Source organism: Mus caroli, unplaced genomic scaffold (assembly GCF_978045245.1).
Source record: "Mus caroli unplaced genomic scaffold, Mus_caroli_1 scaffold_4, whole genome shotgun sequence".
Lineage (NCBI taxonomy): Eukaryota > Metazoa > Chordata > Mammalia > Rodentia > Muridae > Mus > Mus caroli.
The window spans coordinates 142,223,882-142,247,833 of record NW_028227259.1 but is presented as its reverse complement, the minus strand read 5'-3'; the positions used below and the strand labels follow the sequence as shown (position 1 = coordinate 142,247,833).

The 23,952-nt window shown below is 46.0% G+C and overlaps 2 protein-coding genes and 1 pseudogene across 2 annotated transcripts; all 3 read right to left on the bottom strand.

Moving 5' to 3' along the window:
* Nucleotides 1-2,490: 2,490 nt before the first annotated feature.
* Nucleotides 2,491-4,092, bottom strand: LOC147005386 (sperm motility kinase 2B-like). Its single transcript, XM_085836392.1, has one exon. The coding sequence runs from the start codon at nt 4,075-4,077 to the stop codon at nt 2,491-2,493; it is 1,587 nt and encodes a 528-aa protein (XP_085692518.1). The 5' UTR covers nt 4,078-4,092.
* Nucleotides 4,093-12,232: 8,140 nt separating this feature from the next.
* LOC147005385 (sperm motility kinase 3A) lies at nt 12,233-13,771 on the bottom strand. The gene has a single exon (XM_085836334.1). The coding sequence runs from the start codon at nt 13,769-13,771 to the stop codon at nt 12,254-12,256; it is 1,518 nt and encodes a 505-aa protein (XP_085692460.1). The 3' UTR covers nt 12,233-12,253.
* An 8,104-nt stretch (nt 13,772-21,875) lies between these two features.
* On the bottom strand, nt 21,876-22,768 carry LOC110294981 (sperm motility kinase 3A-like; annotated as a pseudogene).
* Nucleotides 22,769-23,952: the final 1,184 nt, after the last annotated feature.

The window sequence follows — 23,952 nt, the reverse complement described above, 5'->3', positions numbered from 1 at the left end:
CCCAATCCCCGCCCCCTTCTCCTCTGAGTGGGTGGGCCCCTCTGGGTATCTCCCCCCAATACTGGTACATGGAGTTTCTGTCAGGCTCAGCACATCCTCTGCCACTGAGTCTGGACAAGGTAGCCCAGCTAGAAAAATATATACCACGGACAGGCAACAGCTTTTGGGATAGCCTCCACTCCAGTTGTTCGGGTATGTTGCACATGATTCTTAATGACATTTCTGTTTCCTCAGGATAGAGAATAAATTGCTTGTTCCCACAAATACTCAAGGTCCTGCAGGAAGTAGTGTTGGTAACCCTGAGACTATAAAGGTGTTGACAAATGGGCTCAGCTGTGACACCATGAGGTTTCCAACCAAGAGTTTTGAAAGAGCCTCAAGGTGAAAGTGTAGAATTAATGAAACATAATGGCTTACAACCACTGGGACATTGGCTGGCACCCAAACAATTCTGAGTTCCTATAGGCAGTTTTGCAAATGCTGGTGGAGGCAATAGCAAAGGAAAGTGTTCCTGGCTTGTGTGGTCAACACCATGATTCTCAGTTGTGTTTGTCCAAGTATTCAGTCACCTTTCCTTACTCCATGAGTTCCTTGAGAGGTCTCTCCACAGAGCTAGTTGAGTTTTGGATTTAAGATGAATTATATAGGGAAAAAAAATCTGTATTTAATTCTACTATGATCATAGAGACATGAAATGTTAATCTTTTTTTTTAATTACAGAGTTTCATGTTCAGGCTAGCCTTTAATTCATTAGCCTACACACATACTCACACACACACACATACCCCGAAACACTTGTGCCCAGACATACACACAAACATACATAAATACAAGATAAAAAATAAAAAAAAGGAAGATTATGCATGGTGGTTTGAATATGCTTGGTCCAGGGAGTGACACTATTAGGAGGTGTGGCCTTGTTGGAGGAAGTGTGTCACTGACAGGGTGGGGTTTGAGACCCTTCTCCTAGCCACATGAGAGACAGTCTTCTATTTGCCTTAAGAACAAGATGTAGAACTCTCAGCCCTCCAGCACTGGTCATTGTGCCTCAGCTTCTGACATTGCAGTTGAGATCAGGTGCCCTGGGAGCCCTCCCTAGCCTGAGTCAGTGATCTCAAGTCCAAGTCCCTGCTTCCTGGTTTGTAGTATCAATGACAGAACAGATTCAAGCCAGGGGAGCTGTGAACATCATGTAGACCTTGTAGTTTGCATTTAATGGGGACTGTTTATGACAGGACTAGGCTAGGGCTGGAATCCAAACTCCCTTCTCCCTTGAGGCCAAGGGACACTGATCTTTAGCTAACTCCAGGCTCTCTGATCTTACATAGGCAGAGTCCCTGGGATGCAACTCACGCCGCATCTGCAGGATTCACAGGGTTACCGTGCTTGCCTGTGTGGAAGTGGGTCAAGCTGATGGTATCTAATGTTCTTTCTGGTCCTTCTGATCATGCTGCTGGCTCCAGAAGGACCCAACGTCCACACCCAGCTCCTATACTTCCCCACTTTATGTACCTGAAAGCTTGGTCCCTTTATAGGCACTTTTAATGATCTGGTGGTTTGGGCTGTGAAGTTATTCTTCCTGGGGCTTTTGAACACCACAGGAACAGTTTTCCTATGTAAAGAAGAAGCATGCAAACTATATATGCCCCAGTACAGGGGAACCAAGGGCCAAAAAGTGGTAGGGGATGGGTAGGGGAGTGGGGGGGAGGGTATGGGGGACTTTTGGGAGAGCATTGGAAATGTAAATGAGGAAAATACCTAATAAAAATATTAAAAAAGAAAGAAAAAAAAGATTAAGTTAAAAAAAATAAAAAAGAGGCAGGCAAATCTCCGAGGTCATCTTTCACAAACATGTATTTTATTTTCAGAGAAGGAGTCTGATTATGACGCTGGGTAGGCAGAGGGTTTGTCTCTACCAGCTTTGAACAGGCTTTCAGCCCCTGCTCTGAATGGTGATCCCGGAGGCCATCTGGGATTTCATCATTTGCTTTCTTACCCCCTGGCTGAACTCGGGGCTCTGAGTGAAGCACGCTGAACCGGAACATGATGCCTTTCCACAAGATTCCCTTTTGCAGGTCCCTGTCTATACATGGGTCCTTTACAATACTATCACTGTAGAATCACAGCATCCGGCATCCTCTCGTGATCTCCTAAAATGCAACAGCACAGGAGAGAGGGACTCTGAGAAACTCAGCTGCACAGGGCATCTCTCCAGCTGTGGTTACCCTGTTTCACACTGCTCCCCCAAGTTGCCTCCTCCGGTCTGAACCTCTTCCCCCCATCTCCTAGCTCCCACCACATACCACCACCCTCTCCTCCCTCAGCATCTCCTCCTCTTCCTTCTCCCACTTCCTCCCCCTAGCATGGTCAGTTCTCCTCCTTGTTCAACTTGCAGGGTACACACAGGGGATGCCTTCTGGGATGCTAGGTCTGTTGGCAGGTTCGCTGTAACCATCATACCACTGTGTCTAGACCTAGCTTTCCTGTGCATCACACCATATACATACACATAAGTATAATCTGCCAGTTGACACAGACATGAGTGACATAGATACATTCAAATACAGCAATGTACCTGGGCCTTGCCGGATGCTTGTTCTCCTGACACCCTTCCTGTGTCTTATGTTTTGGGGAGACTCTGTTCTGCCCCGGGTGAGATGTCTTTTTGGATGGGATACAGCAACAGAGCTTCCTCATCGCATTTCCTATCTTCCTCGTCCACCCCTTGATGCCTCTGGGCCAGCCCCTGCTGCGGACAGGCTTCTCCGCTGCTGAGGCTCTGGTGTGGCCTTCTGTGCTCTCATCGCTGCTGTTGGGCTGGATTGTGCAAAACAGTGAGTAAATGCAGGGTACACTCCTAGTTCGGGTGTGTGTGTTGTCCACTGTGGGTGTTGTGTGGCATGGCCTGCCAAGAACACCGTGCCAAGTGACTCTTCTGTATCTTTTCTTACTAGTAGTACTCTTGCCACAGACAGACCCTTGCCTATTGGCGGATAACCAGGGATATGAGGGTTCTGTCCCTCTCCTCCGAAGTCCGAGATGGGAAGTAGCAGTATCAACAAGGGAAGGGAATGGGGTCACGGATGGGTTCACGGGCTGAGCCCGGGTTGGCCTGTCACATTCCTTAAGAATCTGTTTTTTCAGTAGACAATAAGACGCCATGGTTTGGTTGAATTTTCTCTGACGTAATGAATCTTCAATGTCTTGAGCTTGGAACCCAATATGTCTCATTGCTTTTACAATCGCAGGATCTGGGTTGAGGGGGGTCTGTTCTTCACAAGGGTCTGGGAGCACCCCTGAGCCTTCTGTGACCCAGGGATGCACCATAACCTCAGCAACAGTGGGCCTAAGTTTGGGGTTGGCCATCAGTAAAAGTCTAATCAGGTCTCGCAGCTCTGCTGACAGTCTAGAGGGAACAGAATACTTTCCTGCAAAAATTCGCTTTAGCAGCTTTTGTATGCTCCAAGCATCAAACGGGATCTTTCCAGTTACCATGAAATACAGCACAACTCCAAGAGTCCATACATCGATCTTGGGCCCATCATAGGGTGTGCTAAGGAGCACCTCAGGAGCACTAAATGGGTAAGTAGCACATAATAAGTTGAGTTTTTGCCCTGGCTTCACTTGGGTGCCGAGTCCAAAATCAATGATCTTCACTTTCCCATCTTTTTCAACCATGATATTGTCCGGTTTCAGGTCCCTGTGAACTATACCCTGGTTGTGGCAGTAGTTCATGGCACTTAAGATCTGCTTGAATAATGCGCGTGCTTCATCCTCCTGCAGGTAGCCAGCTTTTCGGATGTGTTGGTAAAGTGATTTACCCTCGCACAACTCCATAATGAGGTATACCTTCTTCTTGGTCTCAATGACTTGAAGGAGAGAGATGATATTCGGATGATCGGCCATCTTCAGTAACTCTACCTCAGACGTGACAGGGTTGCACCAATGCTCCCTCTTTTGAATGGTTTTGACAGCCACGTGAGTGCCTGTGAGGCGATGCCGGGCCAGGTTCACCTTGGCGCAGCCTCCATGGCCGAGAGTCTCTAGTGTCACATATTGACCATGAAAACTATCCATGTCAGAGTAAGGGGGCTTGGATCCGAGCTTCTCTGACTTCTGTTGACTCCCAGAGTCCATTTGAGGTAACAATTATAAATGCTACCTAAGGGGGTTGGGGGGAAGAAATAAAGGGAAGAAAGACAGCTAAGATAAAAATTTAAATAGTGAAAAATAAGCAAAACAGAAAACTAAAACCCAACAAAAACTAACAACAGCAGAAACCCAGAAAAGCGAAACCACACACAAAGCCAAGAAAATCCAAATTCAAAAACCTAGCTGCAAGTCACTAGGAGAGAAGTGCACAGCTCAGCAACACTAAGTAGAAATATTACTACGTGTGTAAGAATAAATATGTACAAGGAACCGTGCATGGTGGCGTATGCCTTTAATCCTAGCACTTGGGAGTCCGACCCAGGGGGATTTCTGAGTTCAGGGCCAGCCTGGTCTACAGAGTGAGTTCCAGGACAGCCAGGGCTATACAGAGAAACCCTGTCTCAAAAAACAAAACAAAACAAAACAAAAAAATGTACAAGGAAATGTATAAATGATCAACATAACAAACTCATCAAAACTTCTAGAATACACAAAGAACTAAAAAATAAAAATCACGGAGAAAAGAACCTAATGGATAATTGGGAATAATTGGGATAGGGATTGAAGAGGGTTTTCTCAGAAGACGTGGAAACCGCTGAGAAATGTACATATATATGGCCGTCAGGGAGATGAAAACTAATACTAGTTTGAGATTTTATCTTATTCTAATCAGGTGGCTAAGGCACCAATGCTGGTGTGGTGGATGTGGGGGATGGAAACCCTCATGTAAGTTGTCCATGGGAGGATATAAGCTGGTATGGCTACTGTATTTATTACTACAACTCTCATATCTCAGAGAGATTACATTCATTAGTAACTCTCATATCTCAGAGGAATTTCCTTGTGCAGCGATACAGAAACTCACAACTGGTCAAAGACTAGAGAGTAAGTGTTAACAAAGTGCTCAAAAACCCGGGATGTCTACATTCATTGTACCTTCTTCTCTTTTCCTTCCTGCCTCCTCCCTCCTAACTTCCCTCCCTCCAGGCCTCAGGGATGATCACCGAAAAAGGGAATAGAGAGATTTCAAGAAACAGGGATTGGGAAAGGCCAGAGCAAAATATTATCTTCTTGACACGACAAGACCAGTGCACTCATGAATTCACAGCAGCTGTGGCCTCCAGCATGAAATCTGCCCCAAATCAAGCATTGCACCCTGCCTAACCCATCCCAGGAACATTGACAGTTGATGACATCCAGAAAAGAGAGTCATTCCTCCTTAAGGTTGTGGCTCCCGTTAGATCAATCACACTCCTGTGGATGCCCCACAGTCTTGAACATATAACAGCAGGTTAGTAAAAAAGTACATGAATTTTGAGGGTTGTAGGAGTGACTGTGGGGAGGGATCTGGGATGAGTGAGGGAAGGGCAGGGTGTGTCTAGGATCCAGATACATTTTATGGATGTCTGAAATTCTCAAAAAAATATAACTTTTCAAAACCATAAAAAAGTTGGGCAGTGGTGGTGCACACCTTTGCTCCCAGCACTTGGGTTCTGAGTTTGACGCCAGCCTGTCCTACAGAGTGAGCTCCAGAACAGCCAGGGCAACACAGAGAAACCCTGTCTCAAAAAAACAAAATAAAACAAAAACAAAAACAAAACAAAACAAAATATGAAGCCCCAAACAAAGCCAAAATTGAAACAACCAAAAATACAATAAATAAGAAAATCTAGAAGAATAAAAGTCTAGAAGAACAAAACTGGCACAAAATTCCACCAAATGTTAAACATAATAACAACAAAAAAGAATTTCATACAAAGACCTCAATCAACGCTGAAAGCCAAAAACCAGCCAAGCAAAGAAACCAGAAAATAAAATCCAAAGCATATAAGGTCAAGACTCAAATAACCCCCAGGTTGGTGGCACACATTTAGTCCCAGCACTGAGGAAGCAGAGGCAGGTGGATCTCTGAGTTTAAGGATAGCCTGGTCTACAGAGCTCTTTGGAGGACATCCATGGCTACACAGAGAAACCCTGTCTCAGGAAAAAAAAAAGCAAGAAAAAACAAAACAAAACCCTCCAATATCCACAGACTGTGTAGCTAGTTCAGTAAAACACAAGGACCATCTTTCAGTGTTTAGAAACCCAGTGTAAAAACAGTCAACCGAGTCATTTTCATTTCAGATTTTGAAGTGGATCAAAGACCTCAACATAAAACCAGACACACAAGGTCTAAAAAGAGAGAAAGTGGAGGATAGCCTTGAACTCATCAGCCCAGGAGACAACTTCCTGAACAGAACACCAATGGATCAGGCACTAAGATCAACAATAAGTGGGACCTCATGAAACTGCAAGCTTCTGTAAAGCAAAGGACATTGTCATTAGGACAAAACAGCCTAGATTGGGAAAGAGTCTTCACTGTCCTACCCTGATAAAGGGCTCATATCCAAAATTTATAAAGAACTCAAGTGGAAGCTATCGTTAAAAAAAAAAAAAACCAACAAAAAACCAAAAAACCAACCAACCAACCAAACAAACAAAAAACCCCCAAAACCGAAGCAACCCAATCAAAAAATTGGGCCTAGAACTAAACAAGAGAATTCACAGCAGAGGAATCTTGAATGGCTGAGAAGCACTTAAAGAAATGTTGAACGTACTTAGACATCAGAGAAATACAAATCAAAATGATTCTGAAATTCCATCTTACACCCATCAGAATGGCTAAGATCTAAAACTCAAGTGATATCACATGCTGTTGAGGATGTGAAGCAAGGGTAACACTTCTCCATTGCTGGGGGGTGTACAAAATTTTACAACTACTCTGGAAATCAATTTGGCACTTTCTTAGAAAACCAGGAATAGTTCTACTTCAAAGACCCAGCTATACCACTCCCAGACATAGACCCAAAACAAGAAACTTCCTCAACTCTATTCATAGCAGCCTTATTCATGACAGCCAGAATCTTGAAACAACTCAGATGTCCCTCAACTGAAGAATGGATAAAGAAATTGTGCTTCATTTACACAATGGAATACTATTCAGCTATGAAAAACAAAGGCATCATGAACTTTGCAGGCCAATGGATGGAACTTGAAAATATCATCCCGAGTGAGGTAACCCAGACCCAGAGAGACAAACATGGTACGTGCTCACTTACAAGTGGATATTAGCTATAAAGTACAGACTCGCCACCCTATAATGAACAGACCCAAAGAAGGTAAATACCAAGGATGACCCAAGAGCGCCTGCTTGAGTCCCATTCCAAAGGGGAAATCAAATAGAGTTGGATGGAAGGAGGGAACTGAGGGAGAGAGGTGTGGGGGAGGGGAACAGCGTAGGGATAGGTGTGGGGAGAGCAGGGGGAGGGGTAGAAGATGGTGGATGTGGGGGATGCATCTCTGGGATGCGTTGGAGACTTGGCGGGGATGGGGTTGGGGGAGACTCTAGGGAGCTTATGAAAGTAATGCTATCTGAGACTTCTAGCAGCTGGGGTTTGAGAGACTGAAGTGGCCATCTCCTGTAGCCAGGCAGCATTTCCAGTAGGGGGAGGGAGGCACTAACCAACCCACAAAACCTTGAACCCAAAATTTGTCCCACCTATAAGTTGTTCAGGGATAAAGATGGAGCAGAGATTGAGGGAAGGGCCAACCAATGACAGGCCCTACTTGAGACCCACCCCATGAGAACAGTGTTAACGATGCTCTATGACTTGCAGACAGGACCTAACTCTCTTCTGAGAGGCTTCATCTAGCAGCTGATGGAAACAGATGCAGAGATGCAGAGTCAAACAGTAGGTGGAGCTTGGGGAGTCTTGTGGAAGAGTGGGGATAGAACTGAGCCAGCCAGAGGGGTCAAGGACACCCCAAGAAGACCTACAGAGTCTACTAACTTGGTCACATGGAAGCTCAAAGAGACTGAACCACCAACCAAAGAACATGCAGAGGTGGGCCTAGCCCCCCTACATATTTGTAGTAGATGTACAGCTTAGTCTTCATTTGGGTCCCCTAGCAACTGGAGCAGTGGCTGTCTCTGACTCTGTTACCTGCCTTTGGATCCCTTTCCCTTAGCTGGGCTGTCTTTTCTGGCCTCAGTGGGAGAGGATAGGCTAGTCCTGCTAGGACTAGATGTCCCAGGGCATGGTGGCACCTAAGGAGTCAGACTTCCTTTCTCTGAGAAGGGGAGAGAATTAGAGGAGGAGGGGCATGTGAGGTGGAACTAGAAGAAGAGGAGGGAGGGGGCTATGATAGGAATGTAAATTGAATAAATAATAATAAAAAAAATCTTAAAAAAATAAAGTAGATGGCTTACCTTAGAAACAATGGCCAAGCTGACTGATGGCCTCAACACAACAGGTGTTCTCACACCTACTACACGTGAACCTACACACACTCTTATGCGTACACACACACTCTCACACACTCGCGCACAAACACACAGGTGCACTTACAGTCACCCACGGGTATACCCACACACACACACACACAAACACAAACAGACACAGACACACACACACACAAAGGTACTCACACACAAGTATAATTAAAACACAACTCACACACACAAGCAACGCTCCTCCCAAACACACACTTATCTATACACACACACACACACACACACACAAGCTCACACACAAACCAATCACACACAAAATCCACACACAGCTCACTAGATACAACGAAATCGCAAAGGGCACCACCAACTCCACCAACTCCACCAAACTCCACCAACTCCACCAACTCCTCTCAACACACTCAAAGAAATCTAGGTGTGGCCACAGCTTAACACTGCTGGCTGGGCGGCATCATAATCACTCCTCATGAGGTCATAGCAGGACCTGTCCTGGCAGGGCTGGGAGGGACTCAAGGCTCTGGCTTAGGTGGGCTATGGAGACTGACATTAGGCTTTTAGAAAGCAAAACCTCTAGGATGGGCTGATGTCCTTAGGTCTCTGGTTGGAATGTTTGCTGTGCCACCTGCTTTAAAGTCCTCATGTCTACACTCTGTGTGTCACCTTTGCATTCCAACTGATGGGTCCAGGATGATGCCACCGCTTATCATCAAAAAAAAAAAAAAAAAGGTCCTGCTCATTAAGACCTAGGTGCCTGCTGCCTTTCTGACATTACTGTAGTAATTTCGTTTTATACCTGTAGCAGCCACATTACATCATTACAGAGGGCCTTTGTCATACCCAGCTAACCATTAACTGCATATTTCATTAAGCTTTATGCTTTGGTGTTCTTGAAAACTCCTCCGGCCCGAGCCCTCCTTTAGGGCTGATCACAACTACTCAGGTCAGTTAGGATTGCTTTGTGTAATTAGCAACAATAAGCTTGGATTAGAACCAGCCACCCAACTGCCTGGCAAGACTTCCTGCACCTGTGTATGAGCTCTTATGGTTGCCGTGAGCTCCTGTGGTTTTTGCCTTTTATAAGCAACCCTTGGGAAACAGGGTTGCAGTCTAAACTTCTGAGTCTGACCTGCATCCCTGATCATTCAGTCCCAGGGTATATGTTCACTAAAGTATCCCAGCTTGACTGAGATGGCTGGGTGTTTTGTGGGGTGATTCCTGGACCCCAACTCTGCTCATGAAAAATATTAGGGCAGCTTATTACCACCTGTGAGGATGACAGAAAGAGGCCGTTCTCATAATTTCCAAGGTTTTGGATTCTCATCAAAAACATGGGAGGGGCCTTAGGGGATAGACAATGGTTAGAACACCTTCCCTGCAAAGTGTGATGGCCTGAGTTTGAACGCATGTGGACACTGAACACTCACTTGCAATATCAGAGCTCCTAGGAAGCAGGGAAAGCATTAGAGACAGGAAAATGTCTGGGAGCCTGTGAGCCAGGTAGCCTGGCATATGTAGTATCAAACCATACACCTAGTTTGAATCAAAGTAGAAGGTAAAGTCTCGACAAAATTGTCCTCTAACCTCCACACACATGGTGGGACATATCCATGACCATGTACATACAAGCCTGTTCCATTCTCTCTCTCGCCTCCCTCCCTCCCTCCCTCCCTCCCTCCCTCCCTCCCTCCCTCCCTCCCTCCCTCCATTTCTCTACCCACCTCTCTCTCTCTCCTTTCTCTCACCCGCCCCCCAAAGCACTCCGCTCCCCGTCATCACACAGAGGTTGGCATGATGTATAGAAAACCAAGTCCATGCTGCGTGCAGGGCTCACTTCGCACTCTAAGGTCCAAAGGTGGAGCATGCATATGGGAAGACTAGAAGCTCTGTGGACACCATGAACAGATTAGCTGTGCTGTTGACACACAGGAAACAGACTCTGAACCACAGTCAGGTCACAGAACCCATGCTGCTGTGTTATTCCTGAGCACCCAGTGTACCAGGACACGAACTATTGAGCTCTGAGTGGCTCAAACCTTGAAAGGGCCTCTGCTTTTCAGAGTGCTGAGGGCAATGCAGTGTGTAGCTCTTTCCTTTTGAAGACTCTTTCCTGGGGTTTTGAGTCCTCTGTTGAGGAACCTCATATCTGCAGACAGTATGACCGGGAGGAATGATCGTCATATGTGGACTTCATTGCCAGGCCTGAGAGCAGAAAAGAAAACCTGCCACCACTGGTCCTTGTGCCTCAGCTTCTGACATTGCAGTTGAGATCAGGTGCCCTGGGAGCCCTCCCTAGCCTGAGTCAGTGATCTCATGTTCAAGTGCCTGCTTCCTGGTTTGTAGTATCAATCACAGGACAGTTTCAAGCCAGGGGAGCTGTGAACTTCATTTAGACCTTGCTGTCTGCATTTAAGGGGGACTGTTTAATACCGGACTGCTAGGGCTGGAATCCAAACTCCCTTCTCCCTTGAGGCCACGGGACACTGATCTTAGGTAACTCCAGGCTCTCTGATCTTACATAGGCAGAGACCCTGAGATGCAACTCACGCCGCATCTGCAGGAATCCACAGGGTTACCGTGCTTGCCTCTGTGGAAGTGGGTCAAGCTGATGGTATCTAATGTTCTTTCTGGTCCTTCTGATCATGCTGCTGGCTCCAGAAGGACCCAACGTCCACACTCAGCTTCTATACTTCCCCACTTTATGTACCTGAAAGCTTGGTCCCTTCAAAGGCACTTTTAATGATCTGGCGGTTTGGGGTGTGAAGTTATTCTTCCTGGGGATTTTGAACACCACAGGAACAGTTTTCCTATGTAAAGAAGAGGCATGCAAACTATATATGCCCCAGTACAGGGGAACCAAGGGCCAAAATGTGGTAGGGGATGGGTAGGGGAGTGGGGGGGAGGGTATGGGGGACTTTTGGGAGAGCATTGGAAATGTAAATGAGGAAAATACCTAATAAAAATATTAAAAAAGAAAGAAAAAAAATTAAGTTAAAAAAAATAAAAAAGAGGCAGGCAAATCTCCGAGGTCATCTTTCACAAACATGTATTTTATTTTCAGAGAAGGAGTCTGATTATGATGCTGGGTAGGCAGAGGGTTTGTCTCTACCAGCTTTGAACAGGCTTTCAGCCCCTGCTCTGAATGGTGATCCTGGAGGCCATCTGGGATTTCATCATTTGCTTTCTTACCCCCTGGCTGAACTCGGGGCTCTGAGTGAAGCACGCTGAACCGGAACATGATGCCTTTCCACAAGATTCCCTTTTGCAGGTCCCTGTCTATACATGGGTCCTTTACAATACTATCACTGTAGAATCACAGCATCCGGCATCCTCTGGTGATCTCCTAAAATGCAACAGCACAGGAGAGAGGGACTCTGAGAAACTCAGCTGCACAGGGCATCTCTCCATCTGTGGTTACCCTGTTTCACACTGCTCCCCCAAGTTGCCTCCTCCGGTCTGAACCTCTTCCCCCCATCTCCTAGCTCCCACCACATACCACCACCCTCTCCTCCCTCAGCATCTCCTCCTCTTCCTCCTCCCACTTCCTCCCCCTAGCATGGTCAGTTCTCCTCCTTGTTCAACTTGCAGGATACACACAGGGGATGCCTTCTGAGAAGCTAGGTCTGTTGGCAGGTTCGCTGTAACCATCATACCACTGTGTCTAGACCTAGCTTCCCCATGCATCACACCATATACATACACATAAGCATAATCTGCCAGTTGACACAGACATGAGTGACATAGATACATTCAAATACAGCAATGTACCTGGGCCTTGCCGGATGCTTGTTCTCCTGACACCCTTCCTGTGTCTTATGTTTTGGGGGAGACTCTGTTCTGCCCCAGGTGAGATGTCTTTTTGGATGGGATACAGCAACAGAGCTTCCTCACCGCATTTCCTATCATCCTCGTCCACCCCTTGATGCCTCTGGGCCAGCCCCTACTGCGGACAGGCTTCTCCGCTGCTGAGGCTCTGGTGTGGCCTTCTGTGCTCTCATCGCTGATGTTGGGCTGGATTTTGCAAAACAGTGAGTAAATGCAGGGTACACTCCTAGTTCGGGTGTGTGTGTGGTCCACTGTGGGTGTTGTGTGGAGTGGCCTGCTGAGAACACCGTGCCAAGTGACTCTTCTGTCTCTTTTCTTACTAGTAGTACTCTTGCCACAGACAGACTCTTGCCTATTGGCGGATGACCAGGGACATGTGGGTTCAGTCCCTCTCCTCCGAAGTCCGAGATGGGAAGTAGCAGTATCAACAAGGGAAGGGAATGGGGTCACGGATGGGTTCACGGGCTGAGCCCGGGTTGACCTGTCACATTCCTTAAGAATCTGTTTTTTCAGTAGACAATAAGACGCCATGGTTTGGTTGAATTTTCTCTGACGTAATGAATCTTCAATGTCTTGAGCTTGGAACCCAATATGTGCCATTGCTTTTACAATCGCAGGGTCTGGGTTGAGGGGGGTCTGTTCTTCACAAGGGTCTGGGAACACCCCTGAGCCTTCTGTGACCCAGGGATGCACCATAACCTCAGCAACAGTGGGCCTACGTTCGGGGTTGGTCGTCAGTAAAAGTCTAATCAGGTCTTGCAGCTCTGCTGACAGTCTAGAGGGAACAGAATACTTTCCTGCAAAAATTCGCCTTAGCAGCTTTTGTATGTTCCAAGCATCAAACGGGATCTTTCCAGTTACCATGAAATACAGCACAACTCCAAGAGTCCATACATCGATCTTGGGCCCATCATAGGGTGTGCTAAGGAGCACCTCAGGAGCACTAAATGGGTAAGTCCCACAGAATAAGTTGAGTTTTTGCCCTGGCTTCACTTGGGTGCCGAGTCCAAAATCAATGATCTTCACTTTCCCATCTTTTTCAACCATGATATTGTCCGGTTTCAAGTCCCTGTGAACTATACCCTGGTTGTGGCAGTAGTTCATGGCACTTAAGATCTGCTTGAATAATGCGCGTGCTTCATCCTCCTGCAGGTAGCCAGCTTTTCGGATGTGTTGGTAAAGTGATTTACCCTCGCATAACTCCATAATGAGGTATACCTTCTTCTTGGTCTCAATGACTTGAAGGAGAGAGATGATATTCGGATGATCGGCCATCATCAGTAACTCTACCTCAGACACGACAGGGTTGCACCAATGCTCCCTCTTTTGAATGGTTTTGACAGCCACGTGAGTGCCTGTGAGGCGGTGCCTGGCCAGCTTCACCTTGGCGCAGCCTCCATGGCCGAGAGTCTCTAGTGTCACATACTGACCATGAAAACTATTCATGTCAGAGAAAGGGGGCTTGGATCTGAGCTTCTCTGACATCCGTTGACTCTCAGAGCCCATTTGAGGTAACAATTATAAATGCTACCTAAGGGGGTTGGGGGGAAGAAATAAAGGGAAGAAAGACAGCTAAGATAAAAATTTAAATAGTGAAAAGTAAGCAAAACAGAAAACTAACACCCAACAAAAAATAACAATAGAAGAAACCCAGAAAAGCAAAACCACACACAAAGCCAAGAAAATCCAAATTAAAAACCTAGCTGCAAGTCACTAGGAGAGAAGGGCACAGCTCAGCAACACTAAGAAGAAATATTACTAAGTGTGTAAGAATAAAAATGTACAAGGAGCCGGGCATGGTGGTGCAAGCCTTTAATCCCAGCACTGGGGAGGCAGAGTCAGGGGGATTTTTGAGTTCAGGGCCAGCCTGATCTACAGAGTGAGTTCCAGGACAGCCAGGGTTATACAGAGAAACCCTGTCTCAAAAAACAAAACAAAACAAAACAAAAAAGTGTACAAGGAAATGTATATATGATCAACATAACAAACTCATCAAAACTTCTAGAATACACAAAGAACTAAAAAATAAAAATCACGGAGAAAAGAACCTAATGGATAATTGGGAATAATTGGGATAGGGATTGAAGAGGGTTTTCTCAGAAGACGTGGAAAAGGCTGAGAAATGTACATATATATGGCCGTCAGGGAGATGAAAACTAATACTAGTTTGAGATTTTATCTTATTCTAATCAGATTGCTAAGGCACCAATGCTGGTGTGGGTGGATGTGGGGGCTGGAAACCCTCATGAAGTTGTCCATGGGAAGATATAAGCTGGTATGGCTACTGTATTTATTACTACAACTCTCATATCTCAGAGAAATTACATTCATTAGTAACTCTCATATCTCAGAGGAATTTCCTTGTGCAGCGATACAGAAACTCACAACTGGTCAAAGACTAGAGAGTAAGTGTTAACAAAGTGCTCAAAAACCGGGATGTCTACATTCATTGTACCTTCTTCTCTTTTCCTTCCTGCCTCCTCCCTCCTAACTTCCCTCCCTCCAGGGCTCAGTGTCAATCACCGAAAAAGGGAATAGAGAGATTGTAAGAAACAGGGATTGGGAAGGGCCAGAGCAAAATATTATCTTCTTGAATCGACAAGACCAGTGCACTCATGAATTCACAGCAACTGTGGCCTCCAGCATGAAATCTGCCCCAAATCAAGCATTGCATCCAGACTAACCCATCCCGGGAACATTGACAGTTGATGACATCCAGAAAAGAGAGTCATTTTCCTTCTTGAGGATGTGGCTCCTGGTAGATTAACCACACTCCAGTGGATGCCCCCACACTCATTAACATATGACAGCAGGATAGTAAAAATGTACATGAATTTTGAGGGTTGTGGGAGTGACTGTGGGGAGGGATCTGGGATGAGTGAGGGAAGGGCAGGGGATGTTTAGGATCCAAATACATTTTATGGATGTCTGAAATTCTCAAAAAATATTATAACTTTTCAAAACCATAAAAATGCTGGGCAGTGGTGGCACACACCTTTGATCCCAGCACTTGGGTGGCAGAGGCAGGCAGATTTCTGAGTTTGAGGCCAGCCTGTCCTACAGAGTGAGCTCCAGAACAGCCAGGGCAACACAGAGAAACCCTGTCTCAAAAAAACAAAATAAAACAAAAACAAAACAAAACAAAATATAAAGCCCCAAACAAAGCCAAAAATGAAACAACCAAAAATACAATAAATAAGAAAATCTAGAAGAACAAAAGTCTAGAACAACAAAACTGGCACAAAATTCCACCAAATGTTAAACATAATAACAACAAAAAAGAATTTCATACAAAGACCTCAATCAACGCTGAAAGCCAAAAACCAGCCAAGCAAAGAAACCAGAAAATAAAATCCAAAGCATATAAGGTCAAGACTCAAATAACCCCCAGGCTGGTGGCACACATTTAGTCCCAGCACTGAGGAAGCAGAGGCAGGTGGATCTCTGAGTTTAAGGATAGCCTGGTCTACAGAGCTCTTTGGAGGACATCCATGGCTACACAGAGAAACCCTGTCTCAGGAAAAAAAAAAAAAAGCAACAAAAAACAAAACAAAACCCTCCAATATCCACAGACTGTGTAGCTAGTTCAGTAAAACACAAGGACCATCTTTCAGTGTTTAGAAACCCAGTGTAAAAACAGTCAACCGAGTCATTTTCATTTCAGATTTTGAAGTGGATCAAAGACCTCAACATAAAACCAGACACACAAGGTCTAAAAAGAGAGAAAGTGGAGGATAGCCTTGAACTCATCAGCCCAGGAGACAACTTCCTGAACAGAACACCAATGGATCAGGCACTAAGATCAACAATAAGTGGGACCTCATGAAACTGCAAGCTTCTGTAAAGCAAAGGACATTGTCATTAGGACAAAACAGCCTAGATTGGGAAAGAGTCTTCACTGTCCTACCCTGATAAAGGGCTGATATCCAAAATTTATAAAGAACTCAAGAGGAAGCTAACGTTAAAAAAAAAAAAACAAAAAAACCAAAAAACCAACCAACCAAACAAACAAACACAAAACCCCCCAAAACCCAAACAACCCAATCAAAAAATTGGGCCTAGAACTAAAAAGAGAATTCACAGCAGAGGAATCTTGAATGGCTGAGAAGCACTTCAAGAAATGTTAATATACTTAGTCATCAGAGAAATACAAATCATTCTGAAATTCCATCTTACACCCATCAGAATGGCTAAGATCTAAAACTCAAGTGATATCACATGCTGTTGAGGATGTGAAGCAAGGGTAACACTTCTCCATTGCTGGGGGGTGTACAAAATTTTACAACTACTCTGGAAATCAATTTGGCACTTTCTTAGAAAACCAGGAATAGTTCTACTTCAAAGACCCAGCTATACCACTCCCAGACATAGACCCAAAACAAGAAACTTCCTCAACTCTATTCATAGCAGCCTTATTCATGACAGCCAGAAACTTGAAACAACTCAGATGTCCCTCAACTGAAGAATGGATAAATAAATTGTGCTTCATTTAAACAATGGAATACTATTCAGCTATGAAAAACAAAGGCATCATGAACTTTGCAGGCCAATGGTTGGAACTTGAAAATATCATCCCAAGTGAGGTAACCCAGACCCAGAGAGACACACATGGTACGTGCTCACTTATAAGTGGATATTAGCTATAAAGTACAGAAGAGCCACGCTATAATCAACAGACCCAAAGAAGGTAAATACCAAGGGTGACCCCCAAGAGCGCCTGCCTGAATCTCATTCCAAAGGGGAAATCAAATAGAGTTGGATGGAAGGAGGGAACTGAGGGGAGAGGTGTAGGGGAGGGGAACAGGGGTAGGGATAGGTGTGGGGAGAGCAGGGGGAGGGGCAGAAGATGGTGGATGTGGGGGATGCATCTCTGGGATGAGTTGGAGACTTGGCAGGGATGGGGTAGGGGGAGACTCTAGGGAGCCTATGAGAGTAATGCTATCTGAGACTTCTAGCAGCTGGGGTTTGAGAGTCTGAAGTAGCCATCTCCTGTAGCCAGGCAGCATTTCCAGTAGGGGGAGGGAGGCACTAACCAACCCACAAAACCTTCAACCCAAAATTTGTCCCACCTATAAGTTGTTCAGGGATAAAAGGGAACAGAGATTGAGGGAAGGGCCAACCAATGACAGGCCCTACTTGAGATCCACCCCATGAGAGAGAACACTGTTAAGGATGCTCTATGACTTGCAGACAGGACCTAACTCTCTTCTGAGAGGCTTCATCTAGCAGCTGATGGAAACAGATGCAGAGATGCAGAGTCAAACAGTAGGTGGAGCTTGGGGAGTCTTGTGGAAGAGTGGGGATAGAACTGAGCCAGCCAGAGGGGTCAAGGACACCCCAAGAAGACCTACAGAGTCTACTAACTTGGTCACATGGAAGCTCAAAGAGACTGAACCACCAACCAAAGAACATGCAGAGGTGGGCCTAGCCCCCCTACATATTTGTAGTAGATGTACAGCTTAGTCTTCATTTGGGTCCCCTAGCAACTGGAGCAGTGGCTGTCTCTGACTCTGTTACCTGCCTTTGGATCCCTTTCCCTTAGCTGGGCTGTCTTTTCTGGCCTCAGTGGGAGAGGATAGGCTAGTCCTGCTAGGACTAGATGTCCCAGGGCATGGTGGCACCTAAGGAGTCAGACTTCCTTTCTCTGAGAAGGGGAGAGAATTAGAGGAGGAGGGGCATGTGAGGTGGAACTAGAAGAAGAGGAGGGAGGGGGCTATGATAGGAATGTAAATTGAATAAATAATAATAAAAAAATCTTAAAAAAATAAAGTAGATGGCTTACCTTAGAAACAATGGCCAAGCTGACTGATGGCCTCAACACAACAGGTGTTCTCACACCTACTACACGTGAACCTACACACACTCTTATGCGTACACACACACTCGCGCACAAACACACAGGTGCACTTACAGTCACCCACGGGTATACCCACACACACACACACACAAACACAAACAGACACAGACACACACACACACAAAGGTACTCACACACAAGTATAATTAAAACACAACTCACACACACAAGCAACGCTCCTCCCAAACACACACTTATCTATACACACACACACACACACACACACACACACACACAAGCTCACACACAAACCAATCACACACAAAATCCACACACAGCTCACTAGATACAACGAAATCGCAAAGGGCACCACCAACTCCACCAACTCCACCAAACTCCACCAACTCCACCAACTCCTCTCAACACACTCAAAGAAATCTAGGTGTGGCCACAGCTTAACCCTGCTGGCTGGGCGGCATCATAATCACTCCTCATGAGGTCATAGCAGGACCTGTCCTGGCAGGGCTGGGAGGGACTCAAGGCTCTGGCTTAGGTGGGCTATGGAGACTGACATTAGGCTTTTAGAAAGCAAAACCTCTAGGATGGGCTGATGTCCTTAGGTCTCTGGTTGGAATATTTGCTGTGCCACCTGCTTTAAAGTCCTCATGTCTACACTCTGTGTGTCACCTTTGCATTCCAACTGAAGGGTCCAGGATGATGCCACCACTTAACATAAAAAAAAAAAAAAAAGGTCCTGCTCATTAAGACCTAAGTGCCTGCTGCCTTTCTGACATTACTGTAGCCATTTCAGTTTATACCTGTAGCCAGCCATCTTACATTATTACAGAGGGCCTTTCTCATACCCAGCTAACCATTAACTGCATATCTCATTAAGCTTTATGCTTTGGTGTTCTTGGAAACTCCCCTGTCCCTAGCCCTCCTTTAGGGCCGATCACAACTACTCAGGTCAGTTAGGATTGCTTTGTATAGTTAGCAACAATAAGCATGGACTAGAACCAGCCACCCAACTGCCTGGCAAGACTTCCTGCACCTGTGTATGAGCTCTTATGGTTGCCGTGAGCTCCTGTGGTTTTTGCCTTTTATAAGCAACCCTTGGGAAACAGGGTTGCAGTCTAAACTTCTGAGTCTGATCTGCATCCCTGATCAATCAGTCCCAGGGTATATGTTCAATAAACTATCCCTGCTTGACTGAGATGGCTGAGTGGTGTGTGGGGTGATTCCTGGACCCCAACTCTGCTCATGAAATATAATAGGGCACCTTATTACCACCTGTGAGGATGACAGAAAGAAGCCTTTCTCATAATTTCAAACGTTTTGGATTCTCATCAAAAACATGGGAGGGGCCTTAGGGGATAGACAATGGTTAGAACACCTTCCCTGCAAAGTGTGATGGCCTGAGTTTGAATGCATGTGGACGCTGAGCACTCACTTGCAATATCAGAGCTCCTAGGAAGCAGGGAAAGCATTAGAGACAGGAAAATGTCTGGGAGCTTGTGAGCCAGGTAGCCTGGCATATGTAGTATCAACCCATACACCTAGTTTCAAACAAAGTAGAAGGTAAAGTCTGACAAAAATGTCCTCTAACCTCCACACACATGGTGGCACATACCCATGACCATGTACATACAAGCCTGTTCCATTCTCTCTCTCAGCTCCCTCCCTCCCTCCCTTCCTCCCTCCCTCCCTCCATTTCTCTACCCACCTCTCTCTCTCTCCTTTCTCTCACTCCCCCCAAGGCACCCTCCCTTGCCCAGTCATCACACACAGAGGTTGGCATGATGTATAGAAAACCAAGTCCATGCTGCGTGCAGGGCTCACTTTGCACTCTAAGGTCCAAAGGTGGAGCATGCATATGCGAAGACCAGAAGCTCTGTGGACACCATGAACAGATTAGCTGTGCTGTTGACACACAGGAAACAGACTCTGAACCACAGTCAGGTCACAGAACCCATGCTGCTGTGTTATTCCTGAGCACCCAGTGTACCAGGACACGAACTATTGAGCTCTGAGTGGCTCAAACCCTGAAAGGGCCTCTGCTTTTCAGAGTGCTGAGGGCAATGCAGTGTGTAGCTCTTTCCTTTTGAAGACTCTTTTCTGGGGTTTTGAGTCCTCTCTTGAGGAACCTCATATCTGCAGACAGTATGACCGGGAGGAATGATCATCATATGTGGACTTCATTGCCAGGCCTGAGAGCAGAAAAGAAAACCTGCCACCACTGGTCCTTGTGCCTCAGCTTCTGACATTGCAGTTGAGATCAGGTGCCCTGGGAGCCCTCCCTAGCCTGAGTAGCTGATCTCATGTTCAAGTGCCTGCTTCCTGGTTTGTAGTATCAATCACAGGACAGTTTCAAGCCAGGGGAGCTGTGAACTTCATTTAGACCTTGCTGTCTGCATTTAAGGGGGACTGTTTAATACCGGACTGCTAGGGCTGGAATCCAAACTCCCTTCTCCCTTGAGGCCAAGGGACACTGACCTTTAGCTAACTCCAGGCTCTCTGATCTTACATAGGCAGAGACCCTGGGATGCAACTCATGCCGCATCTGCAGGAATCCACAGGGTTACCGTGCTTGCCTCTGTGGAAGTGGGTCAAGCTGATGGTATCTAATGTTCTTTCTGGTCCTTCTGATCATGCTGCTGGGTCCAGAAGGACCCAAAGTCCACACCCAGCTCCTATATTTCCCCACTTCAGGTACCTGAAAACTTGGTCCCTTCATAGGCACTTTTAATGATCTGGTGGTTTGTGCTGTGAAGTTATTCTTCCTAGGGATTTTGAACACCACAGGAACAGTTTTCCTATGTAAAGAAGCATGCAAACTATATATGCCCCAGTACAGGGGAACCAAGGGCCAAAATGTGGTAGGGGATGGGTAGGGGAGTGGGGTGAAGGGTATGGGGGATTTTTGGGATAGCATTGGAAATGTCAATGAGGTAAATACCTAATAAAAATATTTAAAAAGAAAGAAAAAAGATTATTTAAAAAAAATAAAGAAGAGGCAGGAAAATCTCCGAGGTCATCTTTCACAAACATGTATTTTATTCTCAGAGGAGGAGTCTGATTATGACCCTGGGTAGGCAGACGGTCTGTCTCTACCAGCTTTTATAAGGCTTTCAGCCCCTGCTCTGAATGGTGATCCTGGAGGCCATCTGGGATTTTTCATCATTTCCTTTCTTATCCCCTGGCTGGATTCGGGGCTCTGAGTGAAGCACGCTGAACCCGGAACATGATGCCTTTCCACAAGATTCCCTTTTGCAGGTCCCTGTCTCTACATGGGTCCTTTCCAATACTATCACTGTAGAATCATAGCATCCGGCATCCTCTGGTGATCTTCTAAAATGCAACAGCACAAGTGAGAGGGACTCTGAGAACCTCAGCTGCACAGGGCATCTCTCCATCTGTGGTTACCCTGTTTCACACTGCTCCCCCAAGTTGCCTCCTCCGGTCTGAACCTCTTCCCCCCATCTCCCAGCTCCCACCCATACCACCCTCTCCTCCCTCAGCATCTCCTCCTCTTCCTTCTCCCACTTCCTCCCCCTTCATTGTCATTTCTCCTCCTTGTTCAACTTGCAGGATACACACAGGAGATGCCTTCTGGGATGTTAGGTCTGTTGGCAGGTTCGCTGTAACCATGATCCCATGGTGTCTAGACCTAGCTTCCCCATGCATCACACCATATACATACACATAAGTATAATCTGCCAGTTCACACAGACATGAGTGACATAGATACATTCAAATACAGCAATGTACCTGGGCCGTGCCGGATGCTTGTTCTCCTGACACCCTTCCTGTGTCTTATTTTTTGGGGGAGACTCTGTTCTGCCCCAGGTGAGATGTCTTTTTGGATGGGATACAGCAACAGAGCTTCCTCATCGCACTTCCTATCTTCCTCGTCCACCCCTTGATGCCTCTGGGCCAGCCCCTGCTGCGGACAGGCTTCTCCGCTGCTGAGGCTCTGGTGTGGCCTTCTGTGCTCTCATCGCTGCTGTTGGGCTGGATTGTGCAAAACAGTAAGTAAATGCAGGGTACACTCCTAGTTCGGGTGTGTGTGTGGTCCACTCTGGGTGTTGTGTGGCGTGGCCTGCCGAGAACACCGTGCCAAGTGACTCTTCTGTCTCTTTTCTTACTAGTAGTACTCTTGCCACAGACAGACCCTTGCCTATTGGCGGATGACCAGGGACATGTGGGTTCAGTCCCTCTCCTCCGAAGTCCGAGATGGGAAGTAGCAGTATCAACAAGGGAAGGGAATGGGGTCACGGATGGGTTCACGGGCTGAGCCCGGGTTGACCTGTCACATTCCTTAAGATTCTGTTTTTCAGTAGACAATAAGACGCCATGGTTAGGTTGAATTTTCTCTGACGTAATGAATCTTCAATGTCTTGTGCTTGGAACCCAATATATCCCATTGCTTTGACAATCGCAGGGTCTGGGTTGAGGGGGGTCTGTTCTTCACAAGGATCTGGGAACACCCCTGAGCCTTCTGTGACCCAGGGATGCACCATAACCTCAGCAACAGTGGGCCTACGTTTGGGGTTGGTCGTCAGTAAAAGTCTAATCAGGTCTTGCAGCTCTGCTGACAGTCTAGAGGGAACAGAATACTTTCCTGCAAAAATTTGCCTTAGCAGCTTTTGTATGCTCCAAGCATCAAACGGGATCTTTCCAGTTACCATGAAATACAGCACATACATCGATCCCAGAGCCCATTTGAGGTAACAATCATAAATACTACCTAAGGTGGTTGGGGGGAAGAAATAAAGGGAAGAAAGAAAGCTAAGATAAAAATTTAAATAGTGAAAAATAAGCAAAACAGAAAACTAAAAGCCAACAAGAAATGACAACAGCAGAAACATAGAAAAGCAAATCCACACACAAAGCCAAGAAAATCCAAATTAAAAAAACCTAGCTATAAGTCACTAGGAGAGAAGAGCACAGCTCAGCAACACTAAGAAGAAATATTAATAAGTGTGTAAGAGTAAAAATGTTCAAGGAGCCGTGCATGGTGGCATATGCCTTTAATCCCAGCACTCGGAAGGCAGAGGCAGGGGGATTTCTGAGTTCAGGTCCAGCCTGGTCTACAGAGTGAGTTCCAGGACAGCCAGGGCTATACAGAGAATCCCTTTCTCGAAAAGCAAAACAACACAAAAAATGTACAAGGAAATGTATAAATGTTCAATATAACAAACTCATCAAAACTTCTAGAATACACAAAGAACTAAAAAGAAAAAAAAAAGCCCTCCCCTCAGTCATGTGGTATCATGTTCTATAACACTGTTCTTGGAGCCCAACTATTGGGTCTCCCTAACACCAGCTTTGTCTGCTTGCAAAAGATAATATGGATAATATGTGAGCTTGCTCACTGTGGTTGATGTTCTGTCAGAGAAGGGTGTGTGTGCGTGTGTGTTTGTGTGTGTTTGTGTGTGTGTGTCTGTGTGACAGACAGAGAGAGAGACAGAGAGAGACAGAGACAGAGAGAGAGAGAGAGAGAGAGAGAGAGAGAGAGAGAGAGAGAGAGAGAGAGAGAGAGAGATTGAATCCTCACTTGACTATCTAGCCATCCCTTCCAGCCATTTGTATGGAAATTTGCCTCAATTGTACATGGATTGGATTGTGTGGGGCATGGGACGCCTCTGGGAAGGCTAGAGTATATAATAAGCTGTGCAGTCTAGAGGAACAGAGCTCCATCTATACTACCAAAGATAAAGTCATTATTCATTTAGAGAAAAGACTTTGGCTGCTTTGGGGTCAGCCATTCCCCTGCCATTAGCCCTTCACCCACCATCTGTAAGTAAGCCAAATAAACTCAAAGTTCACCCTGGGTTGAGCTTCAACACAATGAAACTTCAGTTTGTCATTGAGACCTCAGAAGAAGCAG